This window comes from Callionymus lyra, chromosome 8 (genome assembly GCF_982586985.1).
Source record: "Callionymus lyra chromosome 8, fCalLyr1.hap1.1, whole genome shotgun sequence".
Lineage (NCBI taxonomy): Eukaryota > Metazoa > Chordata > Actinopteri > Syngnathiformes > Callionymidae > Callionymus > Callionymus lyra.
The window spans coordinates 11,678,629-11,704,010 of record NC_141825.1 but is presented as its reverse complement, the minus strand read 5'-3'; the positions used below and the strand labels follow the sequence as shown (position 1 = coordinate 11,704,010).

Here is a 25,382-nt window from a genome sequence, read left to right as displayed (position 1 = left end):
GAAGAAGCTGTCGAATCATTTCCGGTAAGTGTGTAGCTGCAGTGTTTGATTTGTGAGTACTATCTGACGAAAATGTGCGCACTGGCCAAGTACGTGCACTATCTTAATGTGTACTAAAAACCAGTGCGGTCAAAGAAGTGCACGATTTGGGACACAGCCAGGGTATAGAAATGGCTTGGGAAGAGGGGTGGGATGGGGTTGGGGGGGGGGGGGGGTGGGATATGCATGCGTACTTTGCCAGGCGTGAACATGTGGTGTGCCATTATGCTTTGTGTTGTGTACTTCGTCGACAGTGTGCACAACAGGATAGGTGGGTCTAACTTAATGCAGACGAGTTTGATAATCAATCTGTGAAAATGAAGTAGACTGAATAGTTGTTTTTTTTGTGTCTGTGTTTTATCATGTGCTTTTATTTTGGCAATATTTCAGACATTTCCTGTGGACTGCAGATATTGTTTTTGTTTGGCAAGAAAACTGGGAATGTCGCCAATTAATTTATGTAGCTTCGACTCCCTTGTTTTCTTGATGTGTGTGTGTGTGCGTGTGTGTGTGTATATATAAAATCATGTTTTTGGAAATGCCTTAGCAATAGCTGCCAGTGATTGTTTTTTAATAGCTTTGAAATCCCTTTGGAAAAAAAGGACTGTGCCATTTCTTTTTTTTTTTTTTGGAGTTGTGAATAATGATGTCCCTGATGTTATCCTGCGGATAAGTAGACTGAGAATTATAATATTAACATGCTATATACACAGTGTGTACAGAATTTGGAGTTATAAATAATTAAAAGAATCGAAAAGTATCGAGAGCAGATTTTAAAACAACAAACTCAGTTAGTTGATAAAAAATGAAAAAAAAAAAAGGTTGCCGTTACGTACAGTTGATCAACAATACGCTGCGGTTTTATACTCAATAATCCACATGGTTCTCACATTCCTCCTGTAACGGTGACTTTTCTCTGTATCTCTTATTAGTCCGACTCAACGCGTTTCTTACTGGTTTTTCCATTTTCTGCTTTTTGCTCTTTATATGATTCCTTGATAAGATAAGTAGCGGAACTTCTTGTGTAGTTTTATTAGAAATTTGCAATCATTGAACAAGTTTGTAAAGCTCCCTGTTGAAGTTAATAAATGAATATTGAAACCGATGTGGCTTTTTTTTTTTTCTCCGACAATAGACCCGAGAGTAGTGATGGGTTGATGAAGCTTCATGAAACATGTGTCGTGTTGTTAACAGGTCAGTAGGTGGCGCCATTAGTTTAAAAAATGATGTGATGTTTCATTCAAACAGTTGTTCAAATCAGGGAAAGATAGTACAGAGACCGCCATCTAGTGGACTCTGAAAATAATGACACTTCCTCATGAAGCTTCATCAAACCATCACTACCAAGAAGGTTTGTAGATGTGTTTTATAGCAAAATAACAAAAATTGATGACGAGAACTATTTTTCACATGATTTTATTTGCTATCTAAGGTCATTTTCCTAAAAGGTTATTACTTAGAAAAGATAAAATCTTAGTAATAAAGTTCTCAAGATCTCAAGACCACTTATTCTTAGTAATGGACTTCATGAAGCAGTATCCTACTTTTAGAGCTCAATAGGTGGCGCCCTAATATTAAAACAGTTCAATTAAATAGCCTTCCAAAGCAATATATTATCTACCAGTGAGCGCCACCTACTGGACTCTGAAAAAAAGGATAGTACTCCATTAAGCTTCATCAATCCATCACTACTTATTAGTCTTGTCTTGGTCCTTTCTGATCTTTTCTGAGTAAAAAGAATAATGGGCCGTGACTCATTTTTTCCACTCCTTTGTTTATACCCATGACCCCCAAAAATCATCTTGTCTTCTTACATCCCAAACCAGATCAGTTTGCAGCACAGAATGTGGTCAGAATGGACTCCAATGTTGTGCTAAAGATTCTAACTACTGCAAGTTATTTTAGATATTATGTGTTTGTTAAACTAAGTCTCAGAACAGTTCTCTGGAACTACACTTCCCAGAATCCACCAGCAGTAGCAGCACAATGGCTTCCAGTCAGTGATGTCACTGATCGGGAGCACCTGTGGAGGTATGGAGGAACACAGCCATTTAGGAAAAACAAATCTTCAGAGAAAAGACAGACCAAGTTTGCTCAGGATCACTCCTTAGACACCAATGATCGGTGAGTACATGGTTTGCTTTCACTCTGTTGGATATGTTTATGTTCAGCTTCTGCGTGGATTGGGGAACACATTCCAGCATTGACTTGTTTTGGTGTTGAACGGGTTGTTGTGAGCGCGTGATGTCACTGATGACGTCCGAAAGCCTCGGTGGTTCCGTTAGCGGTTCGATTATTGGTGGGATTCATGAACCTATAAGTACTACAATGGTTTCGCTCACACTTTCTGACTTTGTGTTGGTGATTTGTTGGTTGGACACCATCAGATGACATGGTTCCCCAAATCTTCACCAAGGTCCAGGTTTCATTTTTCCAGCAGGACTTGGCTACTGCCCACACTGCCGACGGTACCAAAAGCTGGTTCAATGACCAGGTGTTACCGTGCAAACTCACCCGATCTGAACCTCCATAGAGAATCTGTGGGGTATTGTCAAGCGGAAGATGAGACACCAGATCCAACAATCCAGATGATCTGAAGTCTGAGCACCTGAGCAGTGTCGCACACGTTGATCGCTTCCAATACCACGCCGCATTAATGCTGTAATTCATGCATAAGGAGGCTCAACCAAGTATTGAGTGCATGGAAATGAACATACTTTTCAGAAGTAAATATGCTTTTTTTTCCCATTGGTTTTAAGTATTATTCTAATTTTCTGAGACACTGCATTCTGGGTTTTCATTGTCTATAAGCCACCATCATCAACATTACAATAAATAAATAAATTATTGAAATGTTTTACTCTACGTGTAATGAATCTATATAATATATGGGTTTCACATTCTGAAATGAGAGACAAAAAATATTGAACTTTTTCATGATATTCTAATTTTTTGAGACTACCCTGTACATATTTTTTGTTTTCCAGGAAACAAAACTATGGAGCCATTTGTATGTCATGGTATCAGAATCTAAAAAAAACACAAATGTTTTTTTTCTGATGCGACAGTGGAAGCACAACGTTACCTGGCAGAACCGAATATTCGCAGGACTGAGGATTATCTGCAGTACTGGGAGAGGCAAATAACCCCAAGCATATAGGCACCCCTACCTCCTCAGTACCATGCGAAAGAGTCTTTTTTTAAAGCTGGAGAAGTTTTTTCAAAGAAAAGAAACCCAACTAAGTCCCACAACTGTTTTTGTGAAAACTGTTTGTTAAACAACAACAAATAAAGTTATAAGCACAATTGATGTCTCATCTCTGTCCCATATTTGGAAAACACTAACACTTATATCTCAAATCCTATAGGATTTTACACCACTATCAACATTACCCACATATTAATCAAAACAAAATGGATAGATGAATGAATGAAACCTACAAAATCAGCACTTCTGTTAGCAGTGATTGTTCCCCTGCACCAACAGGCCTTTGTGAGTACATGAAGCCTCAAGAAATGAACCTTTTCTTGAACCAGTTTAGAATAGAAAGGCTCAAGGCTTCATCGGCCCATCACTACTTGAACTATATTTCTGTTCAAGTTTGTGAAATTAAAGGAGAAGATGGTTACATTTGTAACCTTTTGTTTCTGTCTTTAAAGGTTTCAAACCAATCTACTGAACGGTCCAATCAACTTACAAAAGAAAATAAAAACGATTGAATCTGAAATTGGAGTTGTCCTCTTGTCGTTCGGATTGGTAAATAAGAGATTTTTTTGATTTTTTTAAAGGTCAACTAATGTGAAAACCCAACTCTCTTTCATTTACACACGTTTCTAATGTTGAAGTGTTCTCCAAGATGCAGTAAGTTCATCAATTCAATTCAAACTACTTTATTGATCTCTTTAGAAATCTCACAAAGAAATTCAACATGTGGTGCAGTGGAAAAACGGCATGTTTTGAAGTTATTACTTTATAAGGTTCTCCCCCGTCTGAAATCTCGGTGAACGAGAGGTTACAAGAGTGAAGTCCATTACGACATTATGGCTTCACTCCTCCTGTAGCAGGGAAGAATGCCTTGCTTAATTTATTTTATACACAAGTCCCTTGATGGACATGCGGTGAAAAACCTTGATTCTTGGCCAAACACAGCACCGTGGTTATGGTCAGCAAAATGTAATCTCCAGAAACACAAGTGCAGTGTCTCAAATTGCGCACTACTCCAAGTGCACTGCGCACTGTGCAAATTTGGACATGGTACTACTGTCTCAAATAAAACACTGCAGCTGCAAACTTACGCAAAATGACTCAAGAGCTTCTTCTTCTTCAACTACTATTTAACAGCTGTTGAAACCTATCGCCGACATTGACAGTGATTTTCACCAATGAAACGTAAGTTGTCTTTCATTTTGTTATTACTGTTGTTGTGTTGTTTTGTAGTAAAATTTGTGTTTTCCCGAGACATTCACATCGGTATCTGCTCCGAAGACCTGTCTAAGCCTCAACCCATTAGTTTCCCTTTAACATTTTTTTTGTCTTGGTGTGGAAGAGTCTGTAGTAGAGAATGGAATCCAGTAGAGTCCGGAACTCTACTAGTAGAGATTGGAATTCCAATCTCTTCTAGTAGAGTTTGAATCAGGATTTGAATATTGGGATTCCAATCTTTACTAGGAGGATTCCAGATTCTACTAGGAGAGATTGGAATTCTACCAGGACAATCTCCAATTCGGAGCTAAGAGAAGTATGCTATTTGAGACAAAGCATCTGTCTCTCTTTGTCCATGGTCTTGACAATCTGGTCTTTCTAGTCTCTTGAGCTGTGTCTCAAATCGCATACTTCTCAAAGGATAGTGTACGTACTAACTAGTACGCAAATTCTCGACAGATAGTATGTCTCAACTGAAACCCTGCCGCTACGTACTAACAGGAGATGACGCAACAGCTTCTTCTTCTACTACTATTAAACAATGATTGCGACCGGATGTAGGAACACTATCGCCGACACCTGCTGGGATCACGTTTTGCAAGTTTGGAAGAAGAAATATGAGAAAATATTTGCGATATATTTACGACGGTATTAGCACCGAAGACGTCTCAACCTTCTACTGCTGAAAATACACCTGTAAGTATATGTATTTTTTTTATATATATGTCTATATATGTCTTAACTTCCGTTTATATCAACATCACTAAGATGGCGGCCATTTAGGGTAGATAGTGTTTTAGTGACAATTAAGTGTGCATGACGCACAAAATTGACAAACAAAAAAAGCAGATTCTGAAACTAAACAAGAAAAAAAGACAAGAAACTCACAATTTTTAGTTATGAATGAACATTTATTAGTTATATTTGTATATGTACACCAAAGGTACGACACATTGATATGTAGCAACAGAATTCTTATGTATACCATCGACCGAAGATAGAATTCCTGTCTTTTTTTGTCTTTTTTTTCCCCCTTTTCAAATTTATTTGTTGTTCCCCAACACATACGCTTTGCCTTTACATCAAAATGACAACAACAGCTTTACAAACAGGGAAGGCAGGAGATGTGGAGTGTATGTTTGACGGCCAATCGCTTCGAGACAGTAGAAAAAAAGGACAAGCTTTGAGGAAAATACTGACCTTTTAGTACAAATACTGCGCCAATCACTTTATCAGTTAATCAGTGCCGTTACAGAGTTTGTGCGTTTGTTCCGGGTGTAGAAAAGGCAAGAGAGGGTCAAGGCAGTCTACATGACCTGACAACGATAAGCTGTTGAGGTTGAAGACAAAATGATTCAGATGAGTCACCTGAGAGATTTTGCTCGGTTGTAAAAAAAAAACCCCAGTATTGTGTTTGTTCCTTTCGCTCTAGCGTACATGTTAACCCCCTTTAACTGACTCCTTCAGAATCCTTCGCCGCCTATTTAACTTAAGTTGGGCCCTTTGATGAAACCAGAAACTTCCCTTTTCTCGTTCTTTCTCTTTCTCTCTTCCAATAGTTTTTTTATTTCATTCCCTTTTTTAACGCAAACCGAGGTTTGCTTTTTGAATCACCGTAATAACCAGAATATCTTGCATCGCCATTGAACAGAAACAGTTATATATTTATTTATGTACAATGAATATGAATGCACACTGCTTATATCTTCATGGAACAAACATTCAAATGCTTACATTGGATAAAAAAAAAAAAAAGGTTCATATATAGGTGTGTGACGAGTAAGTAAAACGACTAGTTAACCAAAAAAAAAAAAAAAAGGAAAAAATAACAGGCAATTTAATACACGATTTCCTCGCTCATTTCGTCTAATCTAATTTTACACAGGACATAGATGATAGATAGATTTCTAGAGGATTACATTTAAAATGTCACAGTCATGAAACTATATTCCTACTTTTTTTTTTTCTTTACTCCCACACCCCCAAAAATAATGAAAAAAGAAAATCTGTTACCTACAATATATACACAAAGTGCAAGGAGGCACTTCAAAAATATCATGCTTTTTTTTTAAGATAGTGGTGCAATAGAAATAATAACATTTTTTTTTTTTTTACTGTTTCCCATGCTTCTTCAAACACTTTCAGCGTCACCCGGACTGCTCGACGGGTCCGTACAGATTCTTGTGCTCTACACTGATGTTTTGTCGTGACTTTGATGTTGAAGGTGTGTGTTTGAAAAGACAAATATATATATATATATATATATATGTGCATGCTGGTTTTAAATGTGTATTTAAACGTGCATCAGTGTGTTTGACCTGTGCTATGAGGACAGGTGTTTAGTCTTTCTAGCGTTACTTTTAAAATGCATTCATCCTCGAGGTCGATCTGAGTAACATTTAAAAAAAAAAAAAAAAAAAGAAAAAGAAGGCAAGGCTGTCGAGAAAGAAGACATGAGACAGACATTTCTTCCACACACCGAATACACTTGAGAAAAGCAGGCTTGTTTTTTCGGTTCGTAAAATTCATTTGGTTTAGTGGGAGGAATGTATACATATACCTGATAGAGGTTCAGAAGCATTTGCAGCATATGTGGAAAACAGTCTTGAGACTCCATTGTGCTTATCCATGTTGGAGATTATTGGAATGTGTGCTTGGCATCAATTTATTGGACGTTTGTGCTGCTCAGAAAAAACTCGAAAAAAAATCTTCTGAAGTAGATTTTAATCCATAAATGTAGTTTTTCTTTTTTTTTTGTGCTATTTTTATTTGTTGTGCTTCAAGCAATTCATTGATGACGATGAATTGTCAACGATAAGTCATATTTGTTAGGGACGAACGGTTTCATCCAGGGCAGTAGGAGCTTTATTTCTCAGGCTCACTGGAAGAAGCAATAGTTTCTACACTGATACGATTGATATCCTGCCTGTTTGGTCCTGATAACACACTTGGTCAACCATCTCCGCAATCACACACACACACACACACGAGAAAATACAAAGATTAAACCTTCACTAACTAATCAAGAAAGTCCCTTTTCTTAACATAAGCATTAATGAGGAAACAAGATGGAGGGATAAAAATGTGCTTCATTGTGACTTCAACTTGTTATTTTTTTTGTTGCTGGACACGAGGGAAAAGCATTACGTCTAAGCAAGCGAGATCATATGGCACTTCAAAGTCTGCATGTTCCTCTCCGTACGCCTGGAAGTGTGGTGTGCAATTGTCTGCTATAGAGGAAAATAGTTGTGCTCTAACAGTATATAGCTCTGTTATCATATAACGGTTAAGTAGTAAATTAGTATTTATATCAGTCAGGTAGACGGTTACAAAAAACCTTGTAAAAGGGACTAATATAAAAGAAAGAAAACTAGATTACATAGTAAACAATTAGTACTTCTGTTCATGTGACATTTTTTTTTTTTTTTTTTTACTCCAGATTGGAAAGCTTGAGGAGCCCAGGAGCAGGGGATCTCTGTGCTGCCATTATTCCTGTTTCCACGGTTCTTCCTCAACAAGCGTGCACTCCGCAGCAGAGCCGTTAGTGGCTGAGGTTACCTGGAAACATTGAGCAGGAAGATCTAAACATCTGGACCAAGGCACCGCGTCGTACTTCTTTGGCAAGAATTCACACGTGCATTGGTTTTTTAGCGTAAGACTAGCTGAGAAACGATCAAAAATGTACATTTAAAATGAATCGTAAAATGACATCCATATGTGGGTTATATTTGGAAATAAAATTTAAAAAATCAAAATAAATGGACAAGTTTTAAATGAAGAATGATGATGAACCTGAGAACAATCCATGCAAAAACACGGTACATATGAAAAACATTGTGTTAGATGATCTGTGTATCATTCGTTTATTCAAGTGTCAATATTCTATTTTATTCATTTTAATAATAGGCAGAATATATGCTTATTTATTGTTGGGTATATTTGACAAAATATCCTAATAATAATAATAATAAAATATTTCAAATAAATGTATAATAATGGCTCTATTTCTTCTTTTTTTTTAGGGTATCTGCGAACTTGGATACAAATTAACTTATTCATTTAATCTATCGTAAATATTGTAATTATTCATGTGTTCCAAACACTATCCTATCCTGTTTTCCTCAACCTGGACAAGGAAAAGTAAAATGTAAGTAGGCTATCTTTGTTTTTTCTGCCAGTGACGAAAGCTTCTTGCCAAGATTACTTGAAGAGTGAATGGCTCTTCTTCGGGTGTTACACTGCACATTTTCATCCTTAAAAACATCTTGAACTTACTTGTACTTCTTCTCTTATATTTTGTTTTCTTTAACATCAAAATTCATTATTTAAGCGAAATAATATGTCATTTCTGATTTATTATCATTGTTATTTTGTTTTCTATATAAACGAATGATACATTCGCAAATAAATAGAGAACAAACAGACAAAAAAAGATACAAATAATTGTTAGCTACTGTGCATAACTGTTAGTAACAAGTGTCATGCTAATGGTTGAGTATCTTATGCAGGAAATGGCAAGCCTTTGTGCAACATTCATATGGAAATCCAATGGAAGGAGGACATAACTTGAAACTATGGACAGATTGCTAGTGTGACAAGATGCCAGTGTTGCTAGGCAACACCGTCTATTCTGTGATAAATGAATTGGCTCATCAGTAGACCTTTTTTTCACTGGCGTTCAACGTATATACAGGCCATTAAAATAAAATATGGCTGTTGGAACGTTGGCCATGGCCGTGTTTTTTTTTTTTTTTTATCATATTCTATATCCTTAAATCTCAGGGAACATTCAAAAAGAGCTGATGAGAACCGAGGGAATGAATGATTCATAGACGTGACCTGCTGGTAATTTATGAGTCGCTAATTATTGTTAACACACTCCCTCGATGTCGCTTTTATGCAGGTTGCACATGTAAATCGACATTAAATCCCAGGTAATGTCATGTCTAGTATTAACTTAAATGATCAAATAATGTTTTAAAGTATAAATAGTGTCTTCAAAACTGTGCATGTGTTTATTTTACCCATGCTAGCTATGGGGAAATCAAATTGTTTCAAAGTGTTTAATGTCACCAGACACGTATATATAAATGAATTCAATTTTTTTTGTTGAATAGCTCAATTGTTAAATGCTTGCTTTGATAGTAATGTCTGCATAATAAGCAAATATTTTAGTAGCAACATCACAAGTATTTAAAACATTTTTAATTGGAAGAATTATAAATACAGTAAATCCATATATTATTTTTTGGGGGAACATTCAACAGTGTTTTTAATCTTAATTTTGGCAAGTAAAAGCTAAAATAAACACAATAATGCTAAAAAGTATATCATTTAAAATAGCTTTAGCTTAGCTAAAGTTGCTACTAATGACTAAGGAATTAAAGGTGACACAGGAGGTTCAATTTAAAGCCTTATACAAAAGCATATCTGTCCCAAAAAATGTCTGACTGGTGCTTAATAAATTTGATGAATGAATTTTGTTTCACAGAAGCTGCTGTTCCTTCAAAAAAACAAACAAATCTAGGATACAACAAACATGCATTCAATGGTATTGTCCGACAAAAAAAAAAAACGGCGTGTGAATTGCACGTTAGCAGTGACGGTGAAGGGAAAGACAGTCTTGACGAAGTGCAGCATGCAGCAGACGTGCAGGTTTTAGATAGAAGTCTCTATGTCAGCAAGTGTTAATAGTACCTTGCATTCATCTACTACGACGGTATTGTTAGCAGTAGAGGTAGACGATAAGACGCACTGGTTGGAATTGTTTTCGTGGTGGTTCTTCATGTCATCGTAGTAAGACGGGGTCTTTGTCATCATTTCGATGTCGTCCGACTTTGCCGTCTGGGCGTCCAGCTCTTCCAGCTCGGCCTTGGACATGTGGTAAACGATGCCGGCACCGTAAGAGTCGCCCACCACGTTAACGGAGGTCCTGAATCGATCCCTGTGGAGAAATTTTGGAAATTATATTAAAAAAAAATGGGATTTAAGAAAGCGTCATTGTGAAGTATGAAACTCACAGCAGCCAGTCGACGGCGACCAGCAGGCTGATGTCCTGAGTTGGCAGGCCGACAGCGGTCAGGATCAACAGCATGGTTACCAGGCCGGCACTCGGAATACTAGCGGCTCCGACGCTGGCCAGGGTGGCTGTGAGACTGAAGAAAAGAAAATTGCAAAATGAATTCAACCGACCTCCTCAGATGGTCCTCAGACGGCGTCATAGAAAATCTCTTTGAATCAGTCTGCGTGAACGATGCTCGAGTGAAGAACTGCGGCTGAAGTGGACCAAAGGGAGTCCTTCATCTGGCGTGAAGAGCCACGGATACCCGAGATGTGATGATTCACACGAGGGATGGCGCCAATCGCAGCAGCGGACCAGAGGTCGACCACACTTGACTTCATCAACTGAAGGTGATTACGCTTGTAGAGACAGAGAGCTTTTATGCTCCCGCTCAGTGTGAACCACTTGAACTCACTGATTAAACAAAGAAGCCAGTTTTAGATGGGCTCAATTCAAGCATTATCTCAACATGTCCCGCTTAAATCGCTTTTATAGTGAATATGACGGAATCCTACGATCACACATGGATCAGAAATTCAATTTCCTGAACAAATGCTCTATAATATTATAACCCTTTTCTCTTTTTTTTCCATTTACCTCAAGTCTACTGATGGCACCCGGCTGGACCACATCAGTAATAAAGACGCCAACCACCTGAATCCAGACCTTGTGAACCATCAAATCACATTGCTTTCCCGCACTGGTTTCAGGTTTGTTCCCTTCTGTAAATTATTGTTAGACTTCTTGTGTTTTTGCGTCTCTTACTCTGTGCTTACGTTATTTGCGAGTGTTTTGACCTTTTTGTTTTAATTCCCTGGTCTCTGTAGATGCTTCAATTTTTGGACTCGTTGTTTTCTTTGTTTAGTATTTGTGAGTTTATATTTTTTGCACCTGTTATTTATTAAATTGTTATGTTTTCCAATTGTAACCTTGTCTGCTGGTTACTCTTACCTGCACTTGTGTTCCATCGATCTAGCATGACTATTGCTAATGCCAAGACTCTTCCCCTCCCTAACAAAAACACCTCCAGCTTCTCTGGGGTCCTACTATTACGATATGTTGATAGCAGTACCCTTTGTTCTTCTGTATAATAATGAAATCATCATTTTTAATCTGGGTGCTCAACCTACTGAGCTCTGTGACGTAGGACCAAGCGTCATGAAGCGTCATTATTTCATCATTAGGGAATACTGAGCCTCCCTAGTGACGTGTCCCAGACCTAACTTTGTTGGAAATGCCCAGAAAACCTTACCTATGCTGTGTCTAAAATCGCGCACTTCTCTAAGTGCACTGCTTTACAGTACACTGTAAGACAGTGCCCCTAATTTTCGACAGGGTAGTACTGTCGCAGCTACACACTTGCAACCGGCCCTTGGAATCCTATCGTATTCACTTAACAGCACTTTTTGCCAATGAAGTTGTGTTTCGTTTTGTTATTACTGTTGTTGTGTTATTTTGTGATAAAATTAGTGGGGGTTTTTTTTATATATTTACGCCGGTATCTGCTCCGAAGACGCGTCATCAGTTCCGTTTAGTGTCATCGACGTCACTAAGATGGCGGTCGTTGAGGGTGGAAAGCGTCCATCGATCCACACTCAATTTTCTGTCATTTGAGTGCACACTGCGCACTACATTTTCACACACTCTTCTTTGGGACGCACTTGTGCACTTAAAATATTAAGTATATGTGCAGAATTGCATGAATTGCGACAAACCCCTTGTCTTAATGTGGGCGGGTCAATTTTGAATCTCTCCCGACTGACTTGGCTTCTCAACACTATCATGTCTTATAATCACTACACAAAAGTATATAACCATAGGCACCAGTAGGAGCATTGATTGACCAACTTTGGCTCAGGTCTTCTTTTCCACAAAACTATCCAGACGTACTGTACAGTCTGTGGCTAACTTATCTTTGCCACATTGATCTTGGAATGAGAAAAACCTTACCCAAGAGCATTACAAAATCTACAAAGGGGTGATGCAAAAGTTCTGATCCGAGAAAAGTCTTGTTCCTGACCTGACGGTGATGATTTGACCAGGGTCAAGATGGATTCCGTTCATCTGGGCGATGAAGATGGCAGCGACGGCTTCATAGAGAGCAGTTCCGTCCATGTTGATGGTGGCACCGACGGGAAGCACAAAGCGGGTCACTCTTTTGTCAATGCCCAGGTTCTCCTCCAGGCAACGGAATGTGACAGGGAGGGTGCCGGCGCTGAAGAGATATATATATATCGTCATTAACGGAATATATTGTAGAATATCGATCCGATCATTGTCTTCACTGACCTGGAGGCAGTTCCCAGGGCAGTGATCCAGGCCTGGAAGATGCCCAAGAAGAAGGTGAAAGGGTTTTTCCTGACGATGACGAAATAGATGCTGGGCAGGAAGATGGCTCCGTGAATGATGAGGCCAATGATGACGGTGACCATGTACATTCCCAGTTGCTTGGCTACGACCTCCAGGTCCTTGATGGAGATGATCTTACCGCAGATTAGACAAGCGATACCGAATGGAGAGTACCTGATGAGAAGAAATGTATAAATTGAGATTTAAGATCTTGAATTTTAAGCTGTATGTTTTCCAAATAGAACAGCTTATTATGGTGCAAGCAAAGTACTTTGGTCATTCCTAATATGATCCAAGGATCATATGTGATGAATTGTGTGGCAGCAAAAATGGGTTTCAAATGAGCCGATAGTATCGCAGGTGATACTAACCACATGATCATGATGACAATTTTCATCACAATCTCGTTAAGGATGTTGAAGAACTCAATCATGAGTCTGGCCTTCTCTCCCATCTTGCCCATGCAAATTCCAAATGCAATGAAGAAACCAATCAGACCTGTGGGTTTTTTGGGAGAAGAATTAGACACAGGTGGGATGACTTGGCAGCGGCGAGACGGAAAACCAGGCAATGGGACGGCCTCGGTCAGACCTACCCAGGACGTTCATGCCACTCTTGAACTGCAGGGACTTCTTGACGATGAACTGAGGCTCCTTGGTTATATTTGCCAGCAGGCCGTCCATGACCGTGGCATTGACAGTCTCCTCGACATCCACCTCCACTTTTTTTGTTACTGTCTGGATCTAAATTATGATGAAAAGGTTATAAATGTCTTTATACAATTATGTGCAATATAACCCATATGGTTTTGCAACATTTTGTCATCATGGTTATTTCTTGACCAGCTCTGGATCATTTTCACAGGTAGCAGTTATTTGCTAGTTATAAAAAACTGCAAATGTTCTTTTTGGTATTATACATAAAACCACATGTAAGATTCTTCTTTACATTTTGGTAGCCTACTTTTTTACTAACAAGAACATGCGAGAAATTAAGGGCGAAACTGTTACTTTTACTTCAATGTTTGCAAGTTAGCACATCTTAATTGCAATTAAAATATATATATTTGAAGCTGTTACTATGTACAATATGTTTATGGAAATAGAAAACAAAAAATGTCAATTTTAATAATCAGGAGTAACCAGTTTCCCAGATTTCCTTTAATAACATCAACTATTATAGTAGTTTAGACCTATGCAGAGCATCATGGGAGTTTTAGTATTGGTTGTTTTTTTTACTTTAAGCTATAATATTGTTTTATTGCCAATTAAAGCAAGACATTACACAAAACATGTACAGATTTGTTCAGCGTTAAATGTATATTTTTTAATGTGGAAAATTATTCAGCCTTAGAATAATCTTTAGTAAGTATTTCTTATCCTCGTACCTGCTGGAAACAAGCTTGCACCAGGTTCTCCGGGAACAAGTTCCTGATCAGATCGAAGAAAGCGTCCAAGCTCGACACCTCGTCGTTTTTCTCTCCTTCGCCCAGATTTTCCTTCAGTTTGGGGTTGCCGGGGTGGATCACCAGCACAAGGATGACTCCCAAAATAGCAGCGATAATGGTGGTACTCATGTAGTAGACCATGGCTCTGGTGCCGAGACGTCCACTGGATTTGGCATCCAAACCGGCCAGACCTGGAGAGACACGTCGACATGTTTGTAATCCACAAGGACATTTTAACTTGTATATTTTTTGGCCTGACCTGTGATTAAACTGGAGATGATGAGAGGCAGGATTAACATTTTCAGCATCCTCATCAGGATGTCTCCGGGAAAGGAGATCACCATGACGATATCCGGGTGGATCGGGGAAGCCACGCGGAGCAGCATCCCTGACACGGCTCCCAGGATCACACCTGATCAAGAGAGTCCGTCAAATGAAGCCATGCACAGGAAAGAAATTGGGCGATAAAAGATCTTAAATTCCACTCTTTGTCTAAGGGACTTTAAGAGACTTTATGTTGTAACAGAAACCTGTGGAGAGAGAAAAGGGCTCACAGAGGATTAAGAACCTTTGAAGCAGTCGGGATGAGGCGGCATGTCGGCAGATTTTGGATGGGTGGAGTGTTTCTAATGACTTCCACTTCCGACTCTTTGTGATCATTTACCAAATTATAATTGACAGGGGAACGAATATTTCTCAAGTGTAATCCTACTGTATTTCTTCATTTTGGGGTTTCAGTTTTCGATTCTATTTTATAAAAATGATCAACTATGATTTTTATTCTATGATCAAAAATACATCTCAACCTCACAACTATTATTATTACTGACAGAGAGATTGTGTTCTTCACAAAAGACAGTCCCTTGACATATGGAGACACATCCTCCTCATTGAAACACTAGAAGCAAGAGTGACCTTTGAGTTTCTGTCTTCCTGTCCTGAGGGTTTGAGTCCGTCTGTCTCAGGCCAGACAAGACCCCCCCCCCCCCCTCGTCTGAACCTCTTCAGTACGGAACATCTTATTTACTATCACGTAGATTTTGAATGTGAGACAGCAGCATCCTGTTTGCTCTGAACAGCTTTGGAAGCCACTTCATTTCCTGTAAATCCTCGGTGGCCTGTTTGCAGGCTTCTATTCAGGCTCCTGCAGGCCGAGTGACAGATGATCAATGAAGCTGCTGGCTCGTTTGCTTGCTGAGATTCCTGCCAAGTGAAGTGTGGAGAACACACTCTCAGGCGAGCATAAATTCTGCACCGCAAACTGTATTTCCCTGCACGTCCCAAAGCTGTGGACATTTAATTACGAGGAAAACAATCACTTTCTGGACAGAGATAAATATAGTCTAAATTGTTTGGGGGGGGGGGGGTTTCAACTTAAATATTCAATATACTTTAATTAAAAAACAAAATCAAATAAATCGCAATGTTTTTTATTAGTTTTGCCGAGTAAATATTGTTACTGTGTAGAGAAAATGGGATTTGATTTTTGATCAAATGTTACGATAAAATGTAAAGAAATGTATTTTTTTTATATATATAATGTGGTCAGTTTCCGTGAAAATCATCAAGTAAAACCAGGTGATATTTTGAACGGAAAAATAAGAAAAGTGTAATTTTGAAATTTTCTTAGGTTTTCTTTTTTTTAAATATAGAACAAGCTGAAGGTGTGCATCATGTTTGAACTAACCTTGTATATATTTAGATATTATACACCGCTCATTTTAACGGTTTCCTAAAACATTCAAAACAATATAAATCCCTCACAATTACAAAGGTCAGTTTAAAAAGGAAGTCCCTTACTTACTATGTACACATAAATTGTAAAATTTACATTAAAAGGAGTTTTGTTACAATTTACAGTTATGATTTTTAAGTTACAAGACATAGCAAAAATTATTTGAGCAGTTCAAAGGTAACCAGAGGAACTTTTTTAATGCTTATTATATAGTCATGTGATTCATTCAGAAAATATACACTTTTGAGCGCATCATCAAGTTAAGTGGTGTAAGCATTTTTTGTGAGTAAATTCCAGCCAGTAGGCGAGGTAGAAGGTGAATCTTTTCCGAGGTTGAGGACCTAATAGATTTACATTTCAAAAATAACAAACCATTTAACAGTGCAATAATAATTTGATGAGGTTGGAGTCAGAAGGTAGGATTGACTGAGGTTCAAATGGAGGTAAGGGTGGATATCCTGTGACACGTGGTGTCAGCGGTAGGATGGCAACATGTTGCAATCACAGTGGATGCTTGATTGAGTGAACAGCAGCAGTCCACACTCTATACACAAAACAATTGGAGTAATCCATCCTTTCCGGTCGTCATGGCAGTGTGGAAAGGGTCCGCGGAAATATGATCTTTATGAGGTGTTAGATAACGACAACGCTGCCCTTTCCTGTTTTCATTAAAGGCGGCCTCCCCCCTGCGGTGCGCTGAACCGCAGCAATAATCACAGAATTTAATGTGCTGAAGAAGTGACCAGAGATGATTAAAAAAAAAAAAGCTGTTTGATGCCAACAGGTGGCGCAGAAAAGAGGAAGGTCAGGACTCATCTCAGTATGGTGTCGAAAAAAAATGAAAATCACAGATGGTTTCTTCTACTTCTTAAGCTCCAGATGGTTGCTTCCGGATCTTGAAAGCATTTATTTTCATGAAGAGATGGAATACTCACCGAGGACGGTGAGGGTCAGCAGGAGGTTCTTGAACAACTTGGAGCAGATTTTGGCACATTTGGATTGAGGCCTGGCCTCGATGGGCTCCAGGTGACTCTCATGCATCCTCACTTCCACTTGTTTAGGCATATTGTTGGTGCTGTGGACAGATGGGAAGATGCGTTAGACAATCATATATGCATGTGACAAAACTTTTTTTTTTATTTCAGTGAATCATCAATGTGTCGGTTTATGACGAGCTGCCAGATGGGCCCCAGACTGCCGAGCTGTTTCGAGCCAAACTTTATTGACGTACTATACACACAGATATGAGATGTGTATGATGGTTATTTTTTCCAGCCTTAGACCTAAAACAAAATCGCACAACAAAATGTTTAAATAAGTAAATCAGGCTGAAGCTCCTGATTTGTTGTAAACATTAAAAAGATATCTTATATATCATTTTTAGCTGAAGTCATACTGCTACACACCCACGGCTCATACTATATGTCCCATAATGCACTGCAACAATTGAAGAACAACAATCGTTCTTGTTCGTTTTCCTCTCCAGTTCCATTCCATAGACATGAATACACAATTAAACGTACATTTTTACGTTCAGATTCGATGAAAGAAACTGGATGTTACTAATATAATCACCTTATGAATAGATTTATTTTTCACCAATGTCCCCCTTACTTTCTCGTGGCTTCCAGCACAAAACAAGAACTTAAATTGCCGTGAGAGAGCAATTAGTCATGCCGAGATATGAATAGAAAATCAGCGTTTATATTTGCGAGAAAGTGGGCGGCACTGCACGACTTCCTGTTATCCTATAGAAGTGATAATGAGTCAGTGAGCAAAAAAAATGGAAAGCCTGCTGAGAGTGCTATGTGTTGGAACGCCAGATGTTCAATTGAGTTGTTGTGGAGTCACATTTACGGTCAGAGTTTAATCCATCAACCTTCTTTCTTTTTTTTTTTTAGGGGGATTGACGTCTTCCTTAAGATGAAAATGACCCCCTTGATGAATTGCAGAAGAGAAGAAAGGAGCCAAAACCTTCACCGCGGGGGATCAAACTCTAAAATGAATGCTTCAATGGCGGCGTTATATTTTATCGATTCTTCACACCTTCTATGCCGATGACGTCTTGAACCTTTGGGGTGTTAGCGATGATTCCATCGGATGAATCAATTAGAAAACAGAAGAAAAAAAAAGTGTGAAAACTATGGTGCAGTGTAGCGAAAAAATCGGTATGGTTGCACACACATGCTACCACGCGTAGCTTCAAGCTTTTATGTTCCGAAGAACGACCACCTGGTCAGCTCGCAGGCACACAGATGGACCGGTCTTATCTTCCTCTTATTAACCTCGCTCTCAAGTGTGAAACAACATGCGAAAAGCGAACATTTTAGCTCCGTGTCAGTAACATGTGATCTTCTATTCTTCCTCTCTTGGTCATGAGCGATTGGTCCCTTTTTATAGAACCATGCCCTTTTTTTTTTTTTGGTTTTCGGTATTTTTAGCTCCGAGGGGAAGCAGATGTTGGACGTCGCTGAACCCGGATATTATTCTGTCATGGTTCTCTCATTAGCGCCGCTCACGAGTCGGACGGATGAGCCAAGGTGAGAATGATGACTGAGACCAGATTGAATATTTTAAAATGATTTATGATCTATTATGAATGAAGACTGTGTGGATCAGGTAGGATAGGGTTTTTGTTTCTTGTGTATTTTAGAGTAAATGTAGTGGTACTAGATATAATCATATTTATTTAATATATTTAATAAAATTATATTACATATACAAATGTAATTGATCAATCAATATGTGCTGTTGAAAAAATAAGATGCTATATGTTATTGAAATCTTTAGGTGATTCTGTAAAAAGATATAACTGGAAAAAAATCCAGTTTTTGTAATCAATCAAAATATATGTTTTTAATCTGTTATAGGATACATTTAATGAATGCTTTGTATGTTATTATTCATTCCTTTTTAACCAGAATGAATACAATTATAAAACCTTTTGTTAAATAATGATTTACTTAAAGATGAAACATAATGCCTTAAACAAGTTAATCTTAGCTGGAAGATTAGGATTAGAATAATTACACCACCAGGAAGATTAACCCTGATGAGATTCACACAATGAGCAAGAAGTCAAATTAAAGCTGTACTTACTTCATTTCTGTTGGACTGAAAAAACTTTGGTGTTTAAAGCTCTCTATCACAACTGCTTCATCCACACACTAAAAAATGTCTTGCTGGATGCCAGCACATACGACCCCGGGGTAGATCAATCAATCTTCCCGCTCCTTGATCGCAATGATGTGTTTCCAAAAATCATCCAAAGAGAGTCAACATATTCCAGATGACAGACTGAGTCTCAGCCAGAGGGTCCTGGATTGCCTCATCCTGATGTCTGAACCCCAAAAAAATTCCCACCCCTCCAACACCAATCCACACACACACCTATTGGAACCCTGGAAATAAAGCACAGAGGGTGACGGGCGAGGGAGGAGTCACTCTATATATGAGCTTAAGTATCAAATCCCTTAGGGTCCGTCCATTCTCTGGACAGTAATCTCTCCCCCAACCGCCCCCCTCACCCACCCCCTGAATCACTCCTGCTATTGAGATCACTGGACGTAATGATGGCCGCTAATGGCAGAGCGAGGACAGAAGAGCTTTGTCTCAATAATGAGAGAAAATGAAGGAATAACGGGGGAATAATGGTCCAGCATTAACATCCAGCAGCAGATTATAGATTAATCTTTTGATGTAGGCTGGGATACGTTTTCATATCGATGCAGATAGAGAGAGAACCTTTTATTACTATCCGTCAAGTTGATTTACACACACATTCCTGTCGGAAGAACAGGTGTGCGTCAAATATATTTTACCTTTACCGTATTCAAATAATAAATTGTGGTACTTAAAATAAAATCAAAATGTTTTTTTTTATTGAATAGGAACAGGGTTACATATGCTCGTTTTTTAATTCTTTAAATTCTTTATTTAATTTTGCATTTTTTTATACAAGACGTTCGAAGTGCTCTACATTTGTGTGGCAGTCATGGGGTCAAATAAAAATAGAATAGAATAGAATGTTTCTAACTGCAATCTATTTAAAGAAATATTGTATTTTTTCTTAGTTTTAAGTGTATTTATTTTCCCTGTAGTTAAATTAAATAAAAAAAACATTTATTTATACAATATATTATTCACATTTTTGTAGGTAATTTGAGGGGAAATATTAGTTAAATAAAATGAATTAATAAAAATAAAATAACAGTTTTAATTTTCCTTGTATTTTACAATATCACGGCAAAACTGCAATTTGTTATACCCGGAAATAGATTTTTGTTTGTTGGTCCTATAATATTCTAAGGATTTTAAACTAAATTAATTATTATTATTATTATTATTATTATCATCAATATTTCTTTTACTTTCACTGTGGCACTACGTTTTGGGTGATTTATAACTGGGCAATCTGGAAAATTATTTTCCCACCCATTTCTGGTAAAAAAAAAAGCTTTTCTAAAGTTATTTAGATGTTTGAAGTGAGACAGATATTAGTTAAATGTGATTCTCATTCATAAAGAAATTCCTCTCCTAATTCTACGCCATAAGGATCAACAAATTTGAACCCTGGCGTAACAAGTGGTGGCTTTGATTCGCGCGAGGATGCTGTCACGCTGGTTCCCCTCCAGTCTCCCAGCAGCATGGGACTTCACATGGTATTGAACTCTTTAGCATTATTCTAATTAGGGAAATGTGTTGGAAAGCTATTTCCTCTTCAGACAAATGGCCGAGGCGTACAACAAAAGGCTGGGGAATGCCGGGGTTGGTCAGCGAAAGGGGGTTATGTCACCAGAAATCACTCATCCTAAATTCCTTGACGTGTCAATCAACGCTCTCATGTCGCATCTTTATGGATGGCTATCAAAGAGTTAAAGAAGAAAGCGAAAGAGGGAGATGAAGGGAGAAGGGGTGTACTGGGGTCACGGTGAAGGATCTCAGCCAGAGAAGGTGGTGGGGGGGGTGGGTTTGGGGTGCAGTGATGGGAAGGCAGAGCCTGCCATCCTCGCTTTTGGCTGGTACCATGTGAAGCTCTCTGTTTCCTCTCCCTTCCTTCTGAGGGTCTTTGTTTCACACGCAAACAGTGGCAGTGGCCCCTACTTGCCCGGCCAAGCGCCGCATCCAAACTGGCATCGCTGAGAAAACAAGGGTACAGGCGGAGGGGGGGCAGTGAGCATGTCCAGAATGCCCATCCATTCAGGCCACTGATGTCATGCTTGCGCCCACCGTGGGAGAGCCACTAAGACACCCCTCTTTTTTTTTTTCCTGGCTTTCTCGCACCCCCCCCCCCTCTTCTGGATGAATGTATCTTTCAGAAGCTAGGGGCCATTGTGCGCTATAATCGACGGCGATTATCCCGATTTTCTGCTGCCTTCCTAGCGCGAGGAGGTTCCCTGAGTGCTGGCATTGAGGGGTTGCTGCGATGCAAAGAGGACCACGAGGGGTTTCCCTAGCAACACTTTCAAAGCTTCAAGAGAATGGGATGAAGGCAAAAGAGGAAGCTCTCGGTCGCACAAACATGGGTCGCGGCGCACCAACTTTACACGGCGCTCATGTGTGGTCATAAATGAACGCTCGTCATTTGTTATACCCCCAAATAGAGTCGTGAAAATGTCGATATTTTTCACTTGTCAAACATGCTACTGGCGGTTCCTTTGAAGGCGGTATGTAAATGAAGAATACAAGTTTCCCAGTTCTCAATGGGGGCCCGAAAAGCCGGGTTCTCATGACTGGAGCATCACAATATACTGTGAGGTGAAGACAACTGGAGCAGGGCCAGGCTCCCGGATATATCTGGCCCCTCGGGGGGGCCTCACTGCCACTTGCCATGCAGTGGGAACAAATGGACTCGCACATACTGGCTGCCTGGGAGCCGCGAAGAAGAAAATCTGACGCTCTCTGCAAACACTGTGAGGTGCATAGGAAGTGAGAGATACATTCCAGCATCTTCTGAAACGCTTAGGCAACAAAGATTTGTCTCCTTTCATCCGTAATAATGTATCTTATTGTCGACATTCTGAAAATATTATGGGAGCCGCTCAGTCCACTACATTTAATAAATTAATTTGAATTAATTGAATACAAACTTCTGACTAGACTACCTTCTTTTTTCCACTTCTATTTTCTATAACCAGTATCTTCAATATGATCTACTGGAGGAGGATGAAGCTATCAGGAAATATATACAAAATGTTACATCAAGACTAATCGGTTGTTTTAAACTGCAGGTGTAAAACTGTATATAAAAATATATATTAAAAATAAATGCAACCTGTAACATACAGGGAAGTTTTTTTTTTATTATTATTTTGATGTTTTAGCAAATACATTTAAAGCTATGTTTTATACTAACGATAAACTTATAAATAATACTAATGAAGAAATATAAGTTCAAAAACATGAAACCAATTAAGAGCTTATATTTAGCTTTAATCTAGTGATGGTCTGATGAAGCTTCATGAAGCAGTGTCATGATGCTCAGAGGTCAGTAGGTGGCGCCATCAGTTTAAAAAAGATGTGACGTTTAATTAGAACAGTTGTTCAAAATAAAGGAAAATATTGCCATATAGTGGAAAATAATGACACTGGTTCATGAAGCTTCATCAGACCATCACTGGTATTCACCAGCGATAAGCTTCATGAAGCTTCGTGTCCCTTTTTCAGAGTCCACTAGATGGCACTCACTGCTTTATAATCTATTGCTTTGAAAAGTTATTCTATTCATATTCAACATTTTTAATCCGAGGGCGCCACGTTCTGACCTCTAAAATCGGGGACAGCACTACATAAAGGTCACTGGTTGTGACCACTATGCTCTAAACTCGATCTGCCATAATTATTGTAGTGATAAACTCATGAAGCTTCATGAAGAATTATCCTGTATTTAGAGCTCAGTAGGTGGCGCCCTCAGCTAAACAACGATGTGAGATTTCATAAAATATCTATATCTAGAGTATTAAACTATAGAGCAGAGTGAGCCTCTTAAAAAAACAGCTTCATGAAGCTTCATCAAAAAGTCACTTGTGTGTTGTTGGACTCTTTAACGTTTAATGGCACTTATGCTTTCCAACATTTAACTGAAAAGGTCTCCTGGGCGAGTTTAGACATTAAGTGTTTTTGTACTAACAATTGATCCTAAGAGAGCTTTCTAACCGAGTGTCTCGACTAACCTGCTGTGTTAAATCTGCAGACAAGAATCAAGGCAGCACTTCAGGACCATGGTCAGAGTTTTTTGTCCGCAGCTCAAGGAAAACTTCAGCCCCTTAGTGCTGAAGTTCCCTACGCTCTTTACCTCATTAGTCTAAAATGAACTCTGGATTACAAATATTTAAATGGGACAGACCATGAACATATCAAATGACCAGCAGTTTTTCCCCTCAGCATTACCAACACAGCTGTTATTATTCCCCCAGTGCTTCATCCATTTACACCACTTTCCAATCAGGGTCCATGAGCATCCAAGCAACGCATGACTGAACAGAATCCGCCTGTCCACTAAACTTTCCCTTTGTTTTCCGCGACTCTTTGTGTCCGTAATGAGGCATTAGAGGGAGCTTCAGGGATTCCTGAGGCGAGTGTTCGCGTCCACATTGGTCAGCGATGTGACCAGTTCCTCTGTAATTATGCACTAACGGCCTATTATTCTCCGCCGTGGTCGTCGTAGTATGAACTGTATCTTTTCCTCATTTAACGTTCTGTGAGACCAACTGGTACTAAACACAGGCAGCTAAATATTATACATTTTTTAAAGAGATCACGATCAGACGCAGAGGAGAGTCCAGGGTCAGGGGTCCCTGGATCCGATTTTACCCAAACTAGTCCAGAGGATGTGAAGTGGTGAAGTAATGGAAGTGGAGCAACATTGGCGAACGTGTGGAGGGTGTGTGTGGTCTTTTAAAACAGAAGAACTACTGTAGCTCAACAACAAATTATTGCAGGTTCTTGAACACCAGAAATGGACCAACGCCGGGGGGTGGTCACAGTCTGATGAATCCTGCCTTATTCATACATTAAATGCCCGTTAGTGTCCGTATGGACAATCTGTAGAATTGGGACGGATTGGAGTTTTGAATTGCGCTTTTTAAGGCAAAAAACAAATACTGACACTGAACCTATTTACTTTTTAATTTATAAATGATATCAAGTGCCTTTCTGTAAATATTCTAAACCGAAGGAAGCTGTTTTTTTTTCTTCATTTTCCAATGTATATTTTAAATCAAGAAAAAGGAATACCACGAAGTAAAAAAGTATACCGGTAATTTAAAATTATGAAATATAATAGAAAAATCAAATAAATAGAAATAATAACGTCACCAGCACACAAGGAACAAATGGGAAGAACATGCCAGGAAACATTGCTTAGTTTGACACTGGATAGTTTGATTTTAGTAGTTGAAACCGGTTTGATCAGTTTTACCATGGTCTCAGTCTCGTCTTGTTCTCTGTCTCTCCTGGTCCGGGGCCATAATAATAATTTTAATAAATGATACACATGACTCGGGACTTGGTCTTGGTCATGATTTGGTATTTGTATTGGTATTGGTATTGGTAATTGGTATTGGTGTTGTTATTGGTTTTGTTCATGGTCGTGGTCGTGGTCTCGGTCTCGGTCATGGTCATGGTTTGGTGTTGGTATTGGTGTTTGTATTGTTTTTTTATGGTATTGTTCATGGTATTGGTCATGGTATTGGTCGTGGTCTTGGTCTGGGTCTTGGTCTTGGTCTTGGTCTTGGTATTGGTTTTGTTCATGGTATTGTTCAGGGTCTTGGTATTGTTCATGGTCTTGGTCTTGGTCTTGGTCTTGGTATTGGCATTGGGTTGGCATTGATCTTGGTCTTGGTATTGTCTTTGTTCATGCTATTGTTGTTGTTATTGGTATTAATATTGGTATCGTTCATGGCATTGTTTATCATCTTGATCTTTGTCTTGGTCTTGTTCATGGTAAAGGTATTGGTATCAGTACTGGCATTGATCTTGGTAAAGGGTGTCTTGAAATTCAAAGATTTTAAATTGATCTTTCAGGGTAGATGTCATGTATGATGGTCTCAGTTCCCCAACCCCCATCATCCTAATTAAAAAGGGAAAATGTCAGCCGGTGAGAGAAGATCATCCAGAGTCATTTAAGATCTGACTCCTGCACCTCCTTCATCGATGGATGGCTTCCTCTCCTTTACAACAGAGACCTTCATCACTTATTCCTCAGGCACTCACGGCAGGTTGGATGGGTACTGCTGCTGCCGCTATCATTAGCGGCGGCACATCTGCTTAACAGAGCTGGCTATATGGCAGCTTTTTTGATGGCTTCGGTCCGATCCCCACAGGAGCT

The 25,382-nt window shown here is 39.0% G+C and overlaps 1 protein-coding gene across 2 annotated transcripts in view; it reads right to left on the bottom strand.

The window, feature by feature from the left end:
• Positions 1-5,352: 5,352 nt before the first annotated feature.
• LOC148073659 (excitatory amino acid transporter 2-like) overlaps positions 5,353-25,382 on the bottom strand; it is a 30,417-nt gene continuing 10,387 nt past the window's right edge. Inside the window, exons 2-11 of one of the 2 annotated variants that reach the window (XM_087798304.1) lie at positions 16,990-17,129; positions 14,579-14,731; positions 14,260-14,510; positions 13,468-13,615; positions 13,244-13,370; positions 12,813-13,046; positions 12,544-12,738; positions 10,483-10,617; positions 10,160-10,406; positions 5,353-8,020 (exon numbers count right to left, since the gene is read on the bottom strand). In XM_087798304.1, the coding sequence (XP_087654430.1) occupies positions 7,949-8,020; positions 10,160-10,406; positions 10,483-10,617; positions 12,544-12,738; positions 12,813-13,046; positions 13,244-13,370; positions 13,468-13,615; positions 14,260-14,510; positions 14,579-14,731; positions 16,990-17,119 (1,692 nt within the window). In that variant the 5' untranslated portion in view covers positions 17,120-17,129 and the 3' untranslated portion in view covers positions 5,353-7,948. The remainder of the gene's footprint in view (positions 8,021-10,159; positions 10,407-10,482; positions 10,618-12,543; positions 12,739-12,812; positions 13,047-13,243; positions 13,371-13,467; positions 13,616-14,259; positions 14,511-14,578; positions 14,732-16,989; positions 17,130-25,382) is intronic. The other variant, XM_087798305.1, reaches the window with a different exon arrangement.